At 36.8% G+C, this 23,057-nt stretch overlaps 1 protein-coding gene and 1 long non-coding RNA gene across 8 annotated transcripts in view; both read left to right on the top strand.

Moving 5' to 3' along the window:
* The window catches only part of tanc1b (tetratricopeptide repeat, ankyrin repeat and coiled-coil containing 1b), a 326,871-nt gene extending 316,495 nt beyond the window's left edge, over positions 1-10,376 (top strand). For 3 of the 7 annotated variants that reach the window (XM_087268443.1, XM_087268446.1, XM_087268447.1), the window contains 5 exons: positions 3,042-3,071; positions 3,181-3,272; positions 3,746-3,892; positions 6,687-6,787; positions 8,875-10,376. In XM_087268443.1, the coding sequence (XP_087124569.1) occupies positions 3,042-3,071; positions 3,181-3,272; positions 3,746-3,892; positions 6,687-6,787; positions 8,875-9,943 (1,439 nt within the window). In that variant the 3' untranslated portion in view covers positions 9,944-10,376. Of the gene's footprint in view, positions 1-3,041; positions 3,085-3,180; positions 3,273-3,745; positions 3,893-6,686; positions 6,788-8,874 lie in introns of all 7 variants that reach the window. The other 4 variants (XM_087268444.1, XM_087268448.1, XM_087268449.1 and 1 more) reach the window with 2 other exon arrangements.
* Positions 1-23,057, top strand: part of LOC147835440 (uncharacterized) — a 456,431-nt gene that overhangs the window by 309,175 nt on the left and 124,199 nt on the right. The window lies entirely within an intron of this gene.

Here is a 23,057-nt window from a genome sequence, read left to right as displayed (position 1 = left end):
AAATAGAGGATGGCTCATCCTCTCAAAATCAGACGTCTGGCAACATTTCGGTTGAACAGTCATTGCTTTAGACTCGTCCGCTTTTTGACACGCATACTGGGTCAAACATCCTAAGTTTTAAAGTCTTCACAGTGATTTACATACTTTGCACAGAGACATGGATACTTCCTAATGGTTTTGAAAGAGTCACATACTGTATTTAAAAGGTACAATTCACCCTAAAATATCATTCTGTCTTCATATAATGATGTATTGGCGGCCGCAAAATCACACATGACGTGAGCTGACCGTGAGCTGTTACTACAGAGGGCAGACTGATAGACGCGCGCGTATGGCAAGCCGTTTTAGCATTTAAACCTTGTTCTGACTATCCATAAATATATTTAGAGATATCTCTAATTATATTTTGACTAGTCATAATTATAATTCAACTAGTCAGAATGACAATTAGAGATATCTGCAATTACAATTGTACTAGTACGAAATCAGATTGGCGATATCTGCAAATATATTATGACTAGTCATATTCCTCCATTGACTTCCATTGAAAAATATTTGCAGATATCTCTAAATGAGTTGACTAGTCACAATTGTAATTAGAGATATCTCTAAATGAATTTAATTAAATATGAATTAAATACCAGGAAATGTGGATTTTTTTTTTTGCACACACAAAAAACGCAAGTGACCAAGCAAAGCCTTAAGCTCTTACTGTTAAATTCAATTGAATAGAAAGCTTTTTTTTTTTGCACCTTTACTTAAATTGTTCCTTAATTTTGTCTCTATCATTTCAATAATATTTTTAAGAAGTTTTTAAATTGTTTTATTTTCCAGAGACAGGCCTGTTTAATTTATTTTCTTAAAGAAGGTTCAGTTTAACAAGTTGAAACAAAAGAAATACATAAAAAATAGTTTACTTGGTAAAATTTGCATTTCAGTTTAATTTTCAATTTTTATTCCAAATATCGTGATGCATATCGAATCATGAACATTATATCATGATACACATCATATCATGAGCTGAGTGTATCGTTTCACCCCTATTATTTAGTGTAGATTAGAGGTTTAGAGTTACCGTATCAGTCATTTAGCTGTGTGTTTGCTTGTTTACCGGTTGTGTGGTTATATAATAGTTAAGAAAGAAAATCTAAAACTATTAAAAAATATAAAAATAAAATGAATAAAATAAATGGTAATTGCATTTGTAACTTTCTGTTAGCCACAACTTGATGGACTAAAATAACTAAATAAATAAATGTATGCATATATGTGTGTATTCTATATAAATATAATTGAGTATAAAACAGTTATTATATTAATGGTACTAAAAGTCACTCGACAAACAAAAAAGATTATTAGTTTATAGTGGTATAACGTATGCAAATCAGCATCATTTATCATTTATGTTGCGTGGGTGTTGAGATCCTGATCTTTTAATGATTAATCGTGCAGCTTAAACTGAATGCAGGCTAAACAAGTAGTGATCGAAAACACCTTTAATAACCTAATAAACCCACCACATCCTGAATAATTTCTCTCATCATATTTTACAAGAAAGCCTAAATTCTTTTATATATGTTTTTTTTTAATGACGCGAGAGATGATCTCCTGTGATCGTTACAAATTTAGGTGTTCCAAATCTTGTAACGAATCACGAAGCAACCGTACAAATCACGGAACAACCGTGATCCGTTACACCCCTATTTGTTTATTATTTATGTATATTTATTTATATTTGTTTGATTTAATTAATTCATATAATTCACACAAACACCAATTCATTGTGGATGCCTATTTATTTATGTTTATTGAATGCACAAAACTAGAGAAGTAAAACAAAACTGTAATTTTACATAAAAACTATAGTGGACTCATCAGTAAGTGAAGATAATCAAGCACAAATAAGCCAGAGTTTGTGCTGGTGATTCTTCAATTCTTGTGTGTGTGTGTGAGGTTTTGGTGGTTTATGAGGACACATGTATAATGACATGGGTAAGACCTACTGTAGGCATTACAACATTGGTTTGGTTTATGAGGACATGCCTGATCTGTTATTGTAATTCAAAACTGTAAAAAAAAAAATGAGAAGGGTCTGGCTGCAGAGTTGAACTTGCATCTTCAGGCTTGCACGCTCAGGCACCCACGCTTCCTATACAAGTGAAGTCATTTACAATTCACACCTGCACCTGTCATGTCACAACACAAATAAACCAAAAGTAAGTTTCCAGTTCGTTTGCGTTGCCAGTGACGATGTTTTATTAATAATTCTAAGTAGCCTACTTACGTTGTACAACATGACAGACCCCCCCACCCCCGAAAAGCATTTAGTATATTCGTCATATGCTTTGATGTAAATTTACCAAAGCAGGCTACTATTAACATTCATATTAGCAAAGCTTATTATTTATATCAACTAAATATCAGTCTAAATGTACACACAAGGTATTCTTCCACAGTTATAAATAAAAAAACACCAGGCAATTTTGAATTTTAGTTTTTATTTTAAACATTTCAAGGAGTTGTAGTATTACCTGTCAACCCTCCCGCTTTTCCAGGGATTCTCCCGTATTTTACAGTTCTATCCCGATATCATCCCGTGAAGGTATTTTCCCGTATTTCTCCTGTATTTTCAGTCTTTCTCTGAACTGTGGCAAATAAACATAATTGAGCCGAGCCTCCCTATATACAACCCATACCGCCGAACCACCAGGGGTCGCCCCTTGCTGATAAACATGAGTCTATTGGGTTGCAGTTGAAAGGCCATTTACTGTATAAAACATATGCTGGATAAGTTGGCGGTTCATTCTGCTTCGGTGACCCCTGATGAATAAAGGGACTAAGCCGAAGGAAAATGAATGAATAAGTGGATTTTACTGAATAAAATGCATTACACTCATGGAGAGTCCTCATAAACCACCAATGCTAACATGTGTGTGTGTGTCTCCGTCTCTGTATGTGTGTGTATATTTTCTCTTTGCATGTCTCTTTCTGCTGTTTTTCACTCTTCTCTCTTTGAACTGCTTTCACTAAACCCTGGTCAGGCTACAGAACGTCTCCTTATGATCGAACAGGTACACTCTTTAGGTAACTTTAGTTCACGCCAATTCCATACCTGTGCTGAGCCGTGAGGGTGGAAACGGTCTGGTGTAACTCTGTGTGTGTGTGTGTGTGTGTGTGTAGGTAACGCAGCCTGGGCAATGGCCACATCCAAACCGGACATCCTGATCATCCTCCTGCAGAAGCTGATGGAAGAGGGAAACCTGCTTTATAAGGTCAGCACTCAGAATCACATGACAGACACTGACCAATCACAATGGACCAATTTCTTTCGACGCATTTTCATTTCACATTTACAGGTTTCTCAGAGAGTACAACAAATCATTGTTTTACAATCCTATTTGCTAAAATAATGAAAGAAAAACTCAGTGATGGTGTTATCAGGACTTTCAGAAGAAGGAAAACAATAGTGTGAGACTGATATCAGCAGCCGGAGGAGAGATTAATGTCAGATTTACTGTCCTGCCCCCATAGATGCTGCATTACAAACACCTCACACAAGCGGTGACTAGTTTATTGTAATTTGATGCAAAGATGATGTAACGCATACATAAATACAAATATACATACGTTTTTTTTATATTTAAGATATTTAACTTTAAACGCCTCATAACAGTCTTGTGAAAAGGGTGCATTATTGTGTCCAGGAGAGCAGTAATGACAGTGTGTGTTGTGTGTTTCTCCTCAGAGAGGGAAGATGAAGGAAGCAGCTCAGCGTTATCAATATGCTCTCAGGAAGTTTCCCAGAGAAGGATTCGGTGATGAACTCAAGGCCTTTAAGGAGCTGCGTGTGTCTCTGTACCTCAATCTGTCCCGCTGCCGCCGGAAAACCAACGTAAGACACAAAGAGAAACTCATCATCAGACTGACATTAAATGCACAACATTATTATACAGCTATACATATGCAGCTGGAGTCAGAATTATTAACCCTCCTTTCACATATTTTCTAAATGTTGTTTTACAGATTCAGGAATTTTTCACAGTATTTCCTATATTTTTTTCATCTGAAGAAAGTATTTTATGTTTTATTTCGGCTAGAATAAAAGCAGTTGGTTTTTTTAAAAAAAAAAAAAAAACCATTTTAAGGTCAATATTATTAGCCCCCTTAAGCAATATTTGTTTTTAATTGTCTACTAAACAAACCACTGTTATAAAATGACTTGCCTAATTACCCTAACCTGCCTAATTAACCTAGTGAAGCCTTTAAATGTCACTTTAAGCTGTACAGAAGTGTCTTGAAAAATTTCTAGTCAGATATTATTTACTGTCATCATGGCAAAGATAAAATAAATCAGTTATTAGAGATGAGTTATTAAAGCTATTATGTTTAGAAATGTGTTGAAGAAATCTTCTCACCGTTAAACAGAAATTGTGGAAAAAAATAGACAGGGGGGCTAATAATTCTGACTTCAACTGTATATTGTCAAGCATGTAAAATACAACAGTATTATCAATATACAATTTAGATTTTTTTAATATATTTTTTTATGTACAATTAAAGCTCTAGTAGTTTTGTCAGTTTTTTTCTGTTTAGCTTTCTGTTTAGTTGGTATGGCAATATTTATAATTGTTTTAAAAAATAAAACAAAACTCTATGTCACAAGTTTCCCATATATATATATATATATATATATATATATATATATATATATATATATATATATATATATATATATATATATATATATACACATACATACATACATACATACATATATATATATATATACATATACATATATATACACATATATATATATGTGTGTGTGTGTGTGTGTGTGTGTGTGTGTGTGTGTATATATATATATATATATATATATATATATATATATATATATATATATATATATATATATATATATATATATATATATATATATATATATATCACCAATCTTCACCAATACTGCAGAAGACCTATTAAAACCCGCATGAACCCAAGATTCTCATGGAAATCCGACAAGTTTGGTGAAGGAAAATTCATGGTTTGGGGTTACATTCAGTATGGGGGGTGCGAGAGATCTGCAGAGTGGATGGAAGCCTCACCAGCCTGAGGTATCAAGACATTTGCGCTGCCCATTACATTACAAACCACAGGAGAGGGCAAATTCTTCAGCAGGATAGCGCTCCTTCTCATGCTTCAGCCTCCACATCAAAGCTCCTGAAAGCAAAGAAGGTCAAGGTGTTTCAGGATTGGCCAGCCAAGTCACCAGACATTAACATTATTGAGCATGTCTGGGGTAAGATGAAGGAGGAGGCATTGAAGATGAATCCAAAGAGTCTTGATGAACTCTGGGAGTCCTGCAGGAACGCTTTCGTTGCCATTCCAGATGACTTTATTAATCAGTGATTTGAGTCATGTCAGAGATGTATGGATGCAGTCCTCCAAGCTCATGATGGAGTCAGACACGATATTCATTCTGTCTCCACTGCAGCAGGACTTTATATTCTATACTGGACATTATTTCTGTTCAGTGACAAGAATTTATCCCACTTATCCAGCACAAGTTTTACGCAGCGGATGCCCTTCCAGCTGCAACCCATCTCTGGGAAATCATAAGCAATATAGTTATTGTAATACTCAAAAACATCGTATATTTTTCCAGTATTGTGCAGCCCTAGAGTAAAGTGCAGGTCACATTAGTGTCCTAATACAGTGCTGGAGTCTCCTACAACAGGTTTTAATGCATCTAAGGTCAGAAAATACTGTCATTTTCTTAGAACGTTTTTAATAATTTTGCGGTGAGTTCAGAACTTAAGGTATGTAAGCCCCTCCCCCTTCCTTAAACCAACTCTGCTCTGATTGGTCAGCTGGCCAAGTCTGTTTTAATTGATCTTTCTGTGTCTGAACAGAAACGCTCATTTTAGTGTTCACATGTGGCAGGTAAACTAGAAAAGTTCATTTGATTTAGCTCATTTTTTTTTGTCGTTTCAACCTTATATAACTTTAATTTGAGTTAACAAAACCTAAAAAGTTGTAGGTTTTGCAATTCCACTACTTTAAATTTTCAAAAATCTAGATTTCCCACAAAAAGTAAGTTCATATTTTGTATTTAACACTATTTTTAATTTATTTAAAACATTAAACTACTGTTATTTTTTCATTTTCGTAAACTAGAACAACTTTACAGATCGGAAATGCATTAATAGAGGATTATAAAAATAATTTAATGACTTTTAATTGTAAAAATCTAATTAAAATATTATTTCAAACAGATTTTCTGTCAATATCCACATTCAAATGTGACATTTCCCCAAATGCCATTTGCAATATTGATGATCCCATATTTAAATTCTGATTAGCCATATAAAAACTCTTAATAATCCATTATTAATGATGTTATTAACTTCATTAGTCAGGTCGAAGTCAAGTCTCCCGCTCTGGATCAGTCAGATGGAGTTTTTGGGCTCTTAATGTCAGACAGGAGTTGTGAAAGATGAAATTACTCTGAGATTTAGCATTGATTTCAGTCTATTCAGCTGTAAAAGCTCAGGCTAATTTCCCTGATTGACCACACAAGAGTTGCTGAATGAAATCAGCTGTTATTAGAGCTCTTTATATTCAGCCAGACTGAATATAAGACTGTGATTGGCTGATCTGATCTTTGGCTCTTCTTTCTCTCACAGGACTTCGGTTTGGCAGAAGACTTCGCAACTAAAGCTCTGGAGCTCAAACCCAAATCATACGAGGCGTATTACGCTCGAGCCCGAGCCAAACGCAGCAGCAGGTCAGACCATCATCCGCACACTCTGTTAAATAATGTATATTTATGTATATTGTTATTGTATGAATGGCTGCTTTCTACTAATACTAATAGTTTGATATGACTGGTGTTTTAATATTTAAAGGTGCTGTATGTAAGTTTTTGACTCTTCTAAAGCATAAAAACACCATAATATGCTTGTAGATATTTCAGAAACATGCCGAGTGAACATTCTTGTTTATGCTGAAGTCAGATATTCTGCTTTGAAAATGTGCATTACGTGCTGGAACGTCTGTCTTTGTTTTGGTTCTTTTAACCCGCCCACTGCCAGTTTAGCCAATTATATTTCAGCACTCTGGGTTGCCAGATGGCGGAAAACCTGACATTTGATTGAGTCATGAAGGCTCTCAAAGTATATGTCCATGACTGAAATGTGACCTCCGGTGGACAGTAGCAGACTCCAAAATGAGACGCAGATTCAAAGTTCCACATAAGGTTATTAATTAGCAAATAATATAAATATTATCAACATAAACATTATGTGAGCAGGTTACATTGTAACCCCGTGTCCTAACAACACTATACGTGATGAGATTTGCAGCGATAACCAATGTGGCTGTTTACATTTTAATACAGCCATTCAGAAGCACATTTTAAACGTCTTTAACATTATTAAATGGAGATGCTGAATCACTGATATGTGTTGGTTTGCACCGAGTCGCATATCTAAAGTTTAATTTATTTTCAAGATCTGAGGTGAGCTATCTGCTGCTGCTTTCAGTAGTATGGCAATAATGTGATGGATAAATGGCGTTCAAACTCACATTATTAGCATTTAACACTGAATAAAGCACATGAGGTGTCCCTGAGGTACATGATTGTCAGTTTTCTGTTGTTCAGCTGTGAGAAATAGAAGCCGTTTCTAATATTTCAGGTGTTGGTTAGAACAAAAATTCCTTTTAATAGAGGTGTGAGCCTACACTGGTCTCACGGTTTAGTTCGGTTACGCTTATCATGCCATTGATTCGGTTCAATTCGATATCACGGTGCATTTACGATGCTTTCCATACACAGTGTTATTTTGTTCCAGTGTTATGAGGGTTGGATAAAATAAAGGTTAATTTAACTCATATTAACCTTTATTTTACATCTACAGAATCGTGAGAAAATCATGATCTTTATTTTAAACAAAAAAAAACGCGATTCTCATTTTAGCCAGAATCGTGCAGCTCTAATACATGTGTAAATGTATAGATATTATTTAAGTGCATAATATATTATGTAATTATATAAGATATATTTTTTTTATTAATTAATTAATTTAATTTATTAAATGTAACTTACATTAACAGTTGAAGTCAGAATTATTAGCCCCTTTTCGAATTTTTTTAACTTTTTAAAATATTTCCCAATTGATGTTTAACAGAGCAATGAAATTTTCACAGCATGTCTGATAATATTTTTTCTTCTGAAGACAGTCTTATTTGTTTTACTTCAGCTTGAATAAAAGCAGTTTTAAATTGTTAAAAAAAACATTTTTGGGACAAAATTATTAGCCCCTTTAAGCTATTTTTTTTTTTCAATAGTCTACAGAACAAACCATCATTATACAATAACTAACCTAATTCCCCTAACCTGCCTAGTTCACCTTATTAACCTAGTGAAGCCTTTAAATGTCACTTTAAGCTGTATAGAAGTGTTTTGAAAAATATCTAGTAAAATATTATTTACTGTCATCATGATAAAGATAAAATAAACCAGTTATTAGAGATGAGATATTAAAACTATTATGATTAGAAATGTGCTGAAACAATCTTCCTCCGTTGAACAGAAATTGGGGGAAAAAATAAACGGGCGTTAATAATTCAGGGGGGCTAATAATTCTGACTTCAACTGTATATATATATATATATATTTTTTTTTTTTTTTTTTTTTTGTTAAAACTATTTTACCTGATATTATATTTAATCCCATGCTTGTGAAAAATTATGTGGTTTGATTTTTTTCTTCTGACAATTTCTTCTTCATATAACTCCTACAAAGACAGCATTGTTTGCATGTCCTGTCTCTAATATATTTCTGATCTTCCCTCCTGTCTGTTGTGCACACAGGCAGTTCACGGCAGCATTAGCCGACCTGCACGAAGCCTCGAAGCTCTGCCCGAACAACCGAGAGATCTGCCGTCTGCTGGCACGGGTGGAGGACGAGTGCAAACAGATGCAGCGCAGCCAGAGCAAACAACAGAACCTCTCAAACCCTGAACACCATCAGCAGGAGCACGCAGAAGAAGAGGAAGACGACGACGATGAAGACGACTCTGAGGCCTGGTCTCAAAACATATACTCGCTAAACCGCACTTCAAACGGCCGATCGGCGTCTCCGCCACACAAACACAGCCTTCGCCAGCAACACAAGAGTCTGCTTCTACAGCCCAGCAAACAAGCGCAGATCGTCAAAACCAACCAGCATCTGGGCTCCTTACAGCCTGCGTCCGGACGAGTCAAGAATCAGTACGCTCCATCCAGCCCTATTCCAAGCCGACACATTTCTAGTGTGCTAAAAGCCGGACCAGGCATTGATATTAGCCCGCTAGCACCTGCAAATGCTGTTGAGACTGAAGATCTGCATCACGTACAGGTGCATTCGACTCTCGATGGAGCCAATGTTAACGCAAGTCAGGATTTGAGGAAGGATGCTAATGCTAGCATGAGGGTTTCTAGCTCCACTAGCAGCCTGGCGTCCAGCAGTAGTTTATCAGACAGCGGGAAGACCCAAGGACCAGATGTCCGCACCAAAACCAGAACGGATAAAGGTAAAATCAGCCAGAGCGGCTCTGTGGATTATAAACCGCGTCCGTTCATGGGGGTCATGGATAAAACGGCTCGTTTTCAGCAGCCGACGGCCACTCGGAGCTGGCAGAGTCACTCTACTGACGGTGTCGTAGCTTCAGCGGGTGAAATCACGTTCGCTAAACCGTCCAGTGTTTATTATGAGCAGATGAAGGGGCCGGCGGGTTTGCATAACGGTGGTCTGCACGCCAAAGAGTTCGGCCATAAAGAGGGAAAAGCAGTCCTGGCGCATTCATTTACGGACAGCAAACCCGGATTAAATCGAGAAACCGCCACCGCTCATGTAGCGTCCATGAAACCAAAGAGATCCTTTATAGAGTCCAATGTTTGAGATGATCATATCCAGCACACAGACACTTACCATTCACGACCACTCAAAAGTTTGGAGTCTTAAAGGTCCCGAATTTTAGATGTTAGTTTCAGCCTGTTCATTTTAAGGATGTTTATTAGCTAGTGCGCTCCAAAAGAGTGTCTGCGTCCGAAATCGTTTACTTTCATACTATATAGTACGCTTAAAACTATATGTGAGCCAAGCAGTATGTCCAAATTCATAGTATGTGAGAAGTCCCCATGTAACCCCACCGGTTCAACTCCACCCAACACGCTCCGAGCTGGTATCGAACCGGTGAACTTCCGCATGGGAGTCTGTTGCTCTAAAAAGGAGGCTAAAGGCTATGGCCTCTAGCTGCTGACGCTAAAGCACCTTTAAAAGGTCAGAGTGAGCATAGATATATACACTAGATATTGCATAGGGACCCTGAGCATGCGTCAATAGCACCGCCACATTGGTACAGTGCTCCCAGGACAAATGTCATTCAACCGCACTAGTCAAGACAGTGTTATTACGTGAAGATGCGGGATTTTAGCGCTGTCTACGGGTGTAGTAACGAGCAAACAAAAAAAACAAAGCACAGAGGCAAAACATTCCATAGGTAATATTAAGTTTTTTTCTGTTTTTGTATGTTCTGAACTTTTGTGCTAATCAGGTAACGTTATTGATGATAACAGTCACTTACTGCATTCACCATACAGCAAAGCAGCTCCAACTCGCACTAAACACTCGGCTTATGCTAGTTTTGTTGAATAAAATCAGCAAACAATGCAAAAGAAATATGACAACGAGATGCTGCGCTGCCAGAAACTTGTATTATTGTCGGCTAACGTTAGTGAAAGAGTCGTTCGGGGGATTCATTCACAAACGAATCGCTCCCTCCGTCAGTATGAGAAGTGAAAGCAGGAGAGGAGCTGTGTTTCAGGACATGATTAGATCAAATTTAACAGGGAGGGTGAATAGTACATTTCTCTACACACAAACACAAGCTTTTTGTCAGGAATGCCCGTGCGGTCACTGATCCATCAATGTAGAAAAGTGATGTAAAATTATAATTTTCGTAATTAGAAAAAAAAATTACATAGTAACATCCAGGAAAACTCCCGATCATAGATATATGTGTATATGTGTATATCTCTGGCTTTGGATGGCCACAGTCCTCCACTGTACCTTGGTCCCGCATTCATTTCAAAGGAGCGCTACCCTGTAGCAAGATGGCGGCGCTATTGACGCATTCCGTCCAATAGACAACAATAGGCCAGGCGACATCTAATGTATATATCTATGCAGAGTGAGGTTTACCTGCACAGCACTTTCTAGCTGGCCTCTGTTACACCCTTCTACTTCCGGCAAGATTCTGAAGTGTGCATCTGATGCACGCTTCACTATCCCTTGATATTCACGAATGAATGTAAAGCGAGGCGGGTTGGTCACGTGAGCATGACAAAATGGCGGCTGTAGTACATCAGAGTTCTAAAGAACGGGTTTTTCTAATGGTCGAGTGGTACATTGGAATGCAGTTCCTACTGAGTAGTAAGCGGTTCCGGACGCAGTTATTAGAAATTAGTTATTAAAACTATTATGATTAGAAATGTGTTGGAAGAAAAAATCTTCTCTCTGTTAAACAGAAATTGGAAAAAAACTAAATAAACGGGGGCTAATAATTCTGCCTTCAACTGTACATTCTGAACTGTATTTTAATGCAGACTTTAAAAGCCCTTTTCATTTGTGAATCACTTATCGACCCCAAACTTCTGAATTGTGGTGTGTTTATAATAAAGATAAACGTTTGGACACGCATAGTGCTATTTTCCATATTGTAAAGCACAGTTCCTGGAGTGCCGCAGCTCTACACTGTTTAGTTCCAACACTAATTAAACACCTGGGGTCCGTTCTTCGTACGTGGATTACTCAGTTAGCTGGATTTGGATGTTGACGATTTGACATGATCCAGGATCGTTTCGTTCTTTAAAGCTGATCTGAGAGTTGTTGTCATAGCAACAGTTCTGCTAGCTCAAACCTGATCGGGAGCAGGTTCAATTCATATAAACAGGATTAGATCGGCTCAGTTCAAGCAAAGATAATAGAGAAAGTACTGAATTATGATATTTTCTTACAGTAGTAGTTATATACACTTGGGAAAATAGTAAATATTTTTAACTATATTTATTTTATTAATAACTGTAACTTTATATATAAAGTTATATTAACAAAACTTATGCAATCTGCACCCTCGAAATGAAAGTACAAAGAGAAAATTTATTGATATGAACTTTTTAGATCGCTTTAGACAATTTGTGTGTGATAATAGAAATGCAGAATATGTGACTTTTAAAAAAAAAAAGACATAATACATTTATGCAGTCATGAACATGTTTTGATAGTTAATATGCCAGTGATTTGATGCTTCACAAAAGTTGCAGACGCCTTTACAAATATCAAAATACTTTTGTAAACATCCAGTTATTCCATACAGCGATTAAAAAACGGCTACTATAATAAAGAAAATCAGTTCACAACTGCAGTTCACAACAAATGTGGAAAGTTATTGCGTGTCATTTTAACAAGCCGTTTACTGCTAATTTGATGTAATTTTGCTCACATGGATAATTGAATATTAATCAGATGATGTCATTACGCTGCTGTGCCGTCAGCCAATCGCTGCATTGCTGATCATGATTTCGAGGATCGATAGATCTGTCCTTCACAACACACGCAGCGATCTCAGATCAGTTTATCCAGACATTCTAATCTGATTCGCGAACTTGTTTGAAGAACCAAATTAGCGAGAGATCAGTTATCAAGATTAAAAGATCCGGGATCTGCCAAATCATCTTAGATCATTTAAGCGAGGTACGAAGAACGGACCCATGATCAAACTAATTGAGTGCTTCAGTTTTGTTTGAAACCTACAGGTGAAGCTACGGTCACATTAGAGTTTGAGCATGCGATATTCTGTTGTGCTGCGCTGCGAAAACGGACAGCAATAAACAAGATTATTAGACATTAAAAGCGAGCGATTGCTCCATGATTTAAATTTCTGTCCAGAGTGGTCATGCTTGGATTCTCGATTGGTCAGAGTTCACCAAGCTTGAACTTTGCACCGCAGCAACTTAACGCATGACCTTGCGTTTTCCGGTCTGACGCATTTGCGTGTGTATAAATGGAAGTCTATAGGAGGAGAAGCCCAGTGTGAGCGCAGCTTAAGTGTGTTGAAGCAGGGTTGGAACTAAACTGCAGCCCTCCAAAAGCTGGATTTGACACCTGTGTAATGTAAAAGATCATCAAATGTACATTTGTTTTAATATGTTCAAATGTAGGCGCATTTTTATGATTGATTGTCTACAAAAAAACTACTTTCAAGCCTTTAGGTTTTAAAATAAATCATAATAATGACACAGTATCATATGGTATATGTATTTTTATACATATATAAGATTAAGAGAGCGTTCACAAATACAATATTGAGGCAGAAATCTATGGTTTGTATTCTGCTGTGGTTTTCTTGAGCATCCTGGATGGTTGATTTTGCTTTCCAAGCCCTTTAAAAGGGATCAAAATAAACTGTAAAAGGACAATGATGTCTGTGTAAATATTATTACAGCGTGCGTGTGTGTGTGTGTGTGTGTTTTCCACCTTGTATGTGAAGATGGTGTATTTGAGTTTTTCCTGCAGTTTTGGTTGACGTGTAGTTGCTCTGATTGTACATTACGGTTGAATTTTGCCCCCTGCTTGTTATTCCTGTCCAGATTAATTTATTTACGGCGCCTCTGGCTTAGTAACTGTCAAAGCAATATATTTTATATAGTTATTTTTGCACAGCTACTTCTAAAGGAAATATGAATGCGGTGGCCACCTGAGCGCATGCTAAAGTTTATGTGAAGGAATTGGAGGAAAACACATATTACAGTTATAAAAGTGAGGAGTGTATGAGCGGGCAGATGTTATATTTCTAATGTGTGTATATATTTTATTTTTTTTCTGCAATTGGTGCCTCATGAATTGTGATCGGTTGCTGCATTCTGTATTACAAATGAATTCATTTCTGCCATGATCTGTCTATGGGAAATAAAACTCCCGATGGAAAAAAACAGTATTGCTGTGATTGTGTTGCACTGTTGTCTGGGCAAAACTTTTAATCATTAATTACAAGAAATGCACTATAAATAAAAACTATTTTACAGCAGCATTAATATATTTTTACTTTTACAACAAAAGGTGGGTCAAAAGCTTATTTTATAACATTTAATCAGTCTATTTATTTTAGCACAAATTTATCAATACACATATGTGTGATATATACATACATATATACATCATATATATATATATACACATCATACATAATGTTTGATGTTCCACTGAATGCATAATAATATTATTTTCCCACTTACAATATTGACAAATATATTTCACTCAGTATTTTCTTTTCGGCTTAGTCCCTTTATTAATCAGGTGTCGCCACAGCGGAATGAACCGCCAACTTATCCAGCACATTTTTACACAGCGGATGCCCTTCCAGCCGCAACCCATCCACACACTCATTTACACACATACACTAGGGACAATTTTAGCCTACCCAATTCGCCTGTACCGCATGTCTTTGGACTGTGGGGGAAACCAGAGCAACCGGAGGAAACCCACGCGAACGCAGGGAGAACATGCAAACTCCACACAGAAACGCCAACCGACCAAGCTGAAGCTCAAACCAGCGACCTTCTTGCTGTGAGGCGACAGCACTACATACTGATGAAATGAAGGATTAAATAACGTTAGAACATCACATGCTTAAAATGTGTAGATTCAGTGGAAAACACTGTTACCTGAAATCTCCGTCCCACCGGCTTTACGGTGAATGCCTTAGTCATAGCAGGGCCAGACGGAATCTGGGGACGTTTTTTGCTATTTCTGCTGAGAATTTTGGTAAAAATCTGTGGATTTATTTTGGGAGTATTATAACTAAAACCTTAATGTGTGAAATAAAAAATAATACATTTTTACTTTTATTTAATGTTTAAAATGCAAATCCAATTAGATCCACTTTATTTGGTAAACAAAGCAAGTCTCTTATCTAAAAGCAAGTCTCTAGCTACTAAAAGACAGAAACTATTACTGTACAAACTGCATTGTACATAAATCAGATGAACATTTTCATATGTCAATAATATTACTGACATTAATTTAAAAACTGAATAAATGTAGATCTACACACATTTACTCAAGTAAATAAACAGAATTAATGATGGGCTAAAAATCTGCGGAATTCTGCGCGTGCAGATTCCGTGTGGGTCTAGTCATAGCGGACTTTAACCACTGGAAGTCTTTAATCCACTCTTTGAAAAGTGTAAATGCTGGATTGACATTCAGCACATGTTCACTGATCAGATGTGTCATTGTTTATAACTTTAGGTGGTTTCTAAAACTTAATCTGTCAGTGTTTTTTTCATTATCTCGGATCCAGTCCTTTACGTTTTCGCGGCTCTAGCTCACTGTCATCGGAACTGAGTGATTGACAGCTGATACTAACCAATCCATTTGCGTTCTGTTCTAGCGCAGTGGGCCAATAAAGGCCGATTTATATTTCTGCGCCAAACGGCGGCGTATGCTACGGCGCTGACGCATAGCCCTTCGCCGTCAGCGTTGCTGCCGTGCACCTGTCAAAAAACGTAACTACACGTCGCAATGACGCGTAGCGTAAAACCTGGTTTATACTTCTGCGTCAAATGACCGGCGTAACCCACGGCGCATGTAACGCGCGTAGCTGTGCATTTATACTTCTGCGCGCTGTCTCTCTTGGTCTGCATTAACACTTCCGAAATGCTAGTTGGCAGTGAGGTGTAAATGTTCCTCTGTGTCGAGTTTCTTCGCTGGTGTTTTGCTTTTCCTGAACACTTTCGGGATGTACAAGTGACTCAAACTCGCTCATTTTGAGGCAGGAACCGGCGGACGTGCAACAACTTTAACCATGAGGTAAACACAAAACAAAACTTTCCATCCGGAGCTCCTTCACGGGACTCCACACTTGTAAACAATCGCTCCATCAGGCTCGCACCATTCAAGCAGCTCTCGGTCCCGCCCAGACTCGTCAGCGCTACCAAGCCGACCAATCACAGAGCTTAAAGGCTGATTTATACTTCTGCGTCAAACGCCGGCGTATGCTACGGTGTTGACGCATCGCCCTTCGCCGTGGCCATCGGCGTCACTGACGTGCACCTCTCAAAAAATAGGCTCGTTTGAGGTGCGCCTCGCCTTGGCTGCATTGTAAACGAGAGCAGGCGTGCGCAGTAAGAGGAGGGCTCAAAAATTACATCAGAAGTCGGACACCTGCTGAATCTCGATGTTTAGCCACCTGGAATCGTCACCAGTGGCGGAGATCTCGTTCGCGTTTTTTATCGCAGACGAATGACCTCATGAAAAAATACTATGGTGATTTATAGTAAATATTATTGCATTTTGAACATGTTTTTTCAGTATTGGGTTGTGTTTATAGTTGTTGTGATACCAGAGCAACTATAAAATTTAAATAGGCTATTTTATAACATGGTTCAAAAGCACTACAGTATACATTACTATAGTATTTTTAATATGGGAGTGGATGCAATAGAAATATCACAGTTTTTACAAAAAAAAATGTTCGGAATTACAGAAGATGAACAGCTCATTAACTAAAAGGGTGTATTTAAAATATAATTCAGTATATTCAACAAACGTTAAAAGAATAACAAAATAAACAGCTTATACAGCAAGAAAGCTTTCAAGAAACCTAATTTGGCTACATTATAAATGAAGTAGCCATAGATGCTTTTGAGTGACGGGTCATGACAAATGTTTGTTTAACAAATAAATTCTTAGGGGGTTAATTATATTGACAAGCTTATTAGGTCTATATAAACTGATATTACTCCAGCCAGACTAAAATAAACAGCCCAAGACTTTCTCCAGAATAAAAACTATTAGACTGTAGGAAAAACTGTGAAAATATTCTTGGTCTATTAAACATTACTTTTGACTTCACATACATATACATATGTGTGTGTGTCTTGTTTACTTTCACTTCTCATATGATACCACACAAAGATGAGGCATAATGACAAAACAGTCTGATTACCTTTGTATGTCTGAATATATGTATATATTGGACTGACTTTAATGGAATAATGCTGCATAAAAATTGCAATACAAAATTCACACAAACATACAAAAAGTGAAAATGACAACAAACAGGACTTAAAACTGAGAGAGAAATAAAATACAGCACACACACATCCTAATGATTTATTAGTAACATTTAGTTATATTGGATAGGACACATTGTTTTACAAAGATGTTTTGTTTTTGTTTGAGTGTAAATCTAAATAAATAACCATATGTAATGCTCTTTATGACTTTTTTTTAATTATCAACGAAAATACAAAAAAAGGTATTCAACAAATCCAGGTATAAACCTTAGTAAAACAAGATAATAAAGTGTAATGTGTCAGTCTCATCCAATCAGCATTAAGCTGTGTCGTCAGCCAGTCGTTTCCCATCATGCTTTTGATAACGCAGTCTTTTGAGAGCAACTGCGGCCGACTGCTCTATCCGAGGTACCCGCCTCGCGATCGCGAGAGTTTTTTGGCGCACGTCAGCGTGACATCAGAGCGAGGCGAAGGCAAGGCGGACACATTTCTAACCGGCATGCATCTTGCGGTGATCACCGGTGATCGATTCTGCGCAGATTTTGGCCAAGTCAAACGAGCCTAATGTAACTACACGTCGCAACAACGCGTAGCGCAAGCTCTGTGATTGGTCGGCTTGGTGGCGCTGACGAGTCTGGGCGGGACCAAGAGCCGCGCGTTACATGCGCCGTGGGTTACGCCGATCACTTGATGCAGAAGTATATTTTGCGAGCTAGTGCAGCGTAGTGATGTGTCGTTCATGAACGATTCGTTCATTTTGAACGAATTTTCAATATGACTCGGGAACTACGAGTCCTCTGAGGGAGTGATTCGTTCATCCGCGCGTGCGCACATTTGTGCAGGTGGTATCGTTCATTTCAAGTCTTTTGAGTCGTTCATCGCGGAAAGGCAGAAGCCAATCATATGAGTATAGAGTTGGAAAAAGAATTGATCCGATCATCTCTCGAGTCCTCTATCAGGTTTGAGTCATTCGTTCCTGACGGGCCAATCATATGCGTTTAGAGCCGGAAAAAGAATTGAATTGAGAGGTGAACTAATTATCATGGCTCAGACTGTGTACATTGGTTAGGATTATATGTGACTGTCAGAGTCTGACATTTGAAGACATGAAGAGGTGAGCTGAGCAAAAAGACAACAATACCTTCCTAGACAAAAGAGCAGGTAAACATTAAATTATTATTCTCTCCTTCTTATAGTATTCTAATTATGACTTATTTGTCGCGTAATCAACCTTTTGGGCTAGTTGTAGATGTGTTTGGAAGCAATTCGTAACATTTCAATAACATTTTGGCAAATTGAACCAAATGTACGAAATGAATCTAAAAAAGATTCGTTCATCTCAATAAACGAGACAAAGATCCGAGTCAGTAAAATGATCCGAACTTCCCATCACTAATGCAGCGTGTGCCTGACTGGAGTAGTGTTTGGAGGTGGGCGGGGAAGGCAGCATGTTGCCTGTCGCGTCATTTGGGATGCTTTGTTGAGCGTTGTTGCACTGAAAACATTATATTTTGTACACTTATTCTGTTTCATCGTTTAGATATTAATCTGAATCGTTCGGTTTGTAATGCGTACTGAACCGAAAGTCTCGTACCGAACAGTTCAATGCGAATACGCGTATCGTTAAACCCTTAATGAATAAACTTATGAAGTTGTAAATTAATTGATGAACATATGAAATAGTGTATGAATGAATGCCTTTATGAATGAATTTTCTCATGAATTTATGTATGCATGCATTAATGCGTGAATAAACATGAATGAAAGATATGTCTGCTTAATGCGTAAGTATGAATTTCTGAATGAATGTGCGAATGCATGTTTGAATCGCAGTCTGAATTAATCTGTATTCTGAATAAATGAATGAATGATGCATGAATGAATTTCTGGATGAATATTCTGAAGTTATAAATTAATGGATGTACATATAAAAAAAGTGTATGAATTAATGCATTTCTGAACTTGCATATGACTTTATGTATGCATCAACGTGAATAAAAATTTACAGACACCTTTATTTCTATATTGCTTTATACAACGCAGTTCTCTGAGCCCAAAAACAAATCAGACTGTGGATTAAATCATCATCTTGTTCTATACAACTGCTTTTTGGTTAATAAGAACTAACCTGGCCTAATTTCAATCCCTATTCTTCACAGCTTACTCATTTTATTTCTCATTTTTCTGAAGCAATACACTTACACATTATATTATATATTCTAAACTCTTCTCTTGCTTCACTAATTTTTTTTTATTATTATATTTTTTATTAAATGATAGAGACGTGCACACAAAACTAATGTGAAGACATTACAATCCTAAGAACAGCACTGGCAGAATATATGAATGAAGATGAGAATTTGTGGAGTCGTTTGTTAAAAGCTTTTTCCCAGAATGCTCAGCAATGTTCTGTTCGTGTGCTATTTTGAACAGAAGCGCTTTTCATTAAAAATCTTTCTGACCTCCATTTAAATCCAGGTCCATTAGCTTGACTTCTGTTCAGCCTGAACACCTTAAATTACCTCCGCTGAGTAATGACATCGTGGCCTTTCAGACAGAAAACTACAGATGAACAAGACCAGTGCAGTCCGTGCATGATCGATTTAATTCAGGAGAACATGAACAAAAGCTGCATGCGTGAACGGTTGATGGAGAAAGTCTGCAGATGTCCAATTGATTATTATAGATGACAGAATATAATGACGCTTGTGAAGTTGAATCATCTGCATTCAAATAATTTGTTGTTTTAAGTGCCACACAATAAGCATGCTTATAAAAGCACCTTTTCAAATGTTTTTTGAAAGTAGTACTAATGTTACCTTTAATTTACCAGGTTAAAGCACATTGAGATTAAAACTGTCTCTATCTAACAAATGATCAAAGTAAATATATTAATTTGATTACAATTTTTCTTAGTAACTTTGGTGCATTTCTCACAACACTATTTACATTTGCACAACAGGTCATGCATTTCTCAAAACAATAAGTCATTTGTGCACATCCTAGTAGCAGTTTCTCATTCCTTTCAACAAATTGCAAATGCTTTTGGACGATCATCAGCTGCTTTTTTTTTTTTAAACTTTTGTTTTTTATTCGTTTTAACATAACGGAACAAACAGATCACCAGAGGCATCACATACAAGGTTTACATTCTTCTGATACAGTCGTTTTTATAGTACAGGTTACTCTCCCATTAGCCCCCACCCTAACCCGTCAGTAAAAGGTACTGTATTATAAGCATAAACACCAACATAGTTTCCTTCAAGTCCATATGATTCAGTCTTTTACAATCTGTAATGTGCGGTCCAAAAAAATATTTCACATATATAATATACATACATATGTACATATATTGAAAATAAAAAATAATAATAATAAAAATAAAAAATATAAATAAATATAAATAAGGGGAGGAGGGGGGTTCGCACTCATTGCAAAGCATTTCCTAGCAAATTATATATTTTCTATATTCTTATATATAAACCATTTTGACCAATTTTTATAGCATTTCATCAGCTGCTTTTATACAACTCTCCACTGTTTATAACATTATCATCTGCTTATGTCATGTCAGTCAAAGTTAACTAAACTTGTAAATGCTGAATAGTCATTCCATATAAAACTAACAGTCCTCATTTCATTACTTGAGTCATTACACACAAAAATGTTGAACTTGATGTCAAAATCGGTCAAGCAAACTCCATAAAAAATAAATAAATAAACTTTATTTTCCTGAAAATGTCTTTAAAATTGAACAGTTTGATGAATGATTTACAGACCTGTGTATGTTGTAGGCTCAGTTACGATATGTACTGCAATATTGTGTACGGATGTGCACAGCTCTACCTAAAGGGAGTTCATGTTTGTTGTAAATAAGGGTGTTTATTCTTTTGCACAATGCTGGGAATAAATTAGAATTGCAAAGAGCAAATGTTGCAAAAATGTGAAACATACATATTCAGTGTCTTGTACTCAGATAACTCACTCAGTGCAGTGATGTCCAACTTTACTGTAGTTTTCAAATGGCTGTGCAAATAGTATACAGTGCTGTCTTGGGCATTTTCAGGAAGTGTCACCAACATCTGACTTTTTTGCATTGAAAAAATGTCCAGAGTAAACTGTCATAATGAAAACATGACAAAGCCATTTTACTATCTTGTTCATAAACAATGGTGTCAGGACTTTTCATTTTGATGACACTGACACTTTGATTGACATCAATACTTGTTTTTGAGGAATGAACTCTCCATTTTGAGCATGTGACGCGCTTTTGCAGGTTATCAGCTAGGTTTTGCAGTTTGCACTAATTGTTTTAAGAAATGCATTAACTGTTGTGCTGAAATGCAGTAGTGTTGTGAGAAATGCACCAAAGCCACTGAGAAAAACTGTAATATAAATTTAACCTTTAAATATATTGTTTTATTGAAATAATTTTTAAAAAGATTTTGTAAAAAAAAAAAAAAAAAGATTTTTCTAGAGGCGTCCACCATTATTTTGTGGCTCAAAAGTATCGGTTCAGGCACCGTTTTAGCACCGGTATCGTTTTAGCAGTGGGACAAACTACTGTGAGGAAGGGGGAACTGTTTCTCAATGCATTTATTGCATTTGTTTTTTTCTTATACTTACACAATTATGGATGCAAAAACTTCTAAGTGCCATCTGGAATTTTCTTCTACAATGAGCATTCTTCTCATCCTTTTATGTTTATGTTCAGTGTTTTCATATTAAAAGCGATGAAAGTAACCTCCTCTTTAAAGGTTAAATATTAACTAAAGTTTTTCTCGAGTCTTATATGTTTTGCATACTAATGAGGCATTTTTGCAGAAGTAGGTAAATGCTGGTCCAAAATTAAATTTAAAAATTAAAAAATTAAATTAAATGCGATTGACACCATCTTCTCGACGAGAAGTTTGTGAAGTAGAACCAGATGGCTGCCCGCCCTCATCGGACTATATCCACATCCCCTGTTCCCATCCCCAGTTGCGATGTCAGGTCTTGTCTGTTCATGTGCTTGACTGCTGGGGCTTTTTTTCTCCCTGTTCTCACTCTGCCCTAATTCAAGAGCAAGGCGAGAGGGAGTTTTTTTTGTCTCCCTCTCCTGAAATGTATCTTACTTCCATTTTCTAAATGCTACCTCCTGTGACCTGTCTTCCCCTGGAAATTGTGCTGTTTGTGTACGGTCGGGGGGTTCTATTTCACTATAGGAAAGTGTATGTGACAAATAAAGGCCTGATTTTATTTGATTTGATTTTTGCAAAAGTAGATAAATGCTGGTCCAAAATTAAGTCCAGCTCTGAACTGTTAGAAGAAAGGTGTTAAAACTGAACACGGAACACAGAAAGTCTCATGCTTTTAATGGTGTGCAGAAAATTCATAGAAAGAGAAGACTTGTGTCTGGAGTGCGGCTAATGGAGGACTGGAGAATGATTGACAAGGGACGAATTTCACTAAACTCCACCTGTTAACATCAGCAGCCTTTATAAGTTAAAGTCAGGAAATAAATATGGCTGCGCACCTCCTGAATATAACTTTTGCACTGCATTGAGGATTCTGTGAATCGAATTATTTATTTGTATCCAATAAATTGATATGATTTTTGACACTGCAGAAAAACCTCTCCTGACCTTTTTTATTGAACACTCATGGAATTGATTAAGAATTCCAACAATTTGGTGACCTTCGACGTGGAAAAGGGGGAGAGGAAATTATTGATCTGTCGTATTGCACTGACATCAATGGTGCCAAAAAAAATGATAATAAGGCAAGCAGAAAACCTGTTAAATTGAATTTCTGTGATCTAAATTGATTGATGTCATGTGATATGTAGGATCAATGTAGTTATAATATACAAACATTTGAATGATTCGATCATTATGCTTAATGAATGATTTGTTTTGTTAAACATGAGTGATCGCGACACAGGGAGAGGATCAGTA

Source organism: Danio rerio, chromosome 9, assembly GCF_052040795.2.
Source record: "Danio rerio strain M-AB ecotype USA chromosome 9, GRCz13ab, whole genome shotgun sequence".
Classification (NCBI taxonomy): domain Eukaryota; kingdom Metazoa; phylum Chordata; class Actinopteri; order Cypriniformes; family Danionidae; genus Danio; species Danio rerio.
The sequence above is the reverse complement of the archived record's forward strand: the minus strand, read 5'-3'. Positions and strand labels throughout refer to the sequence as shown.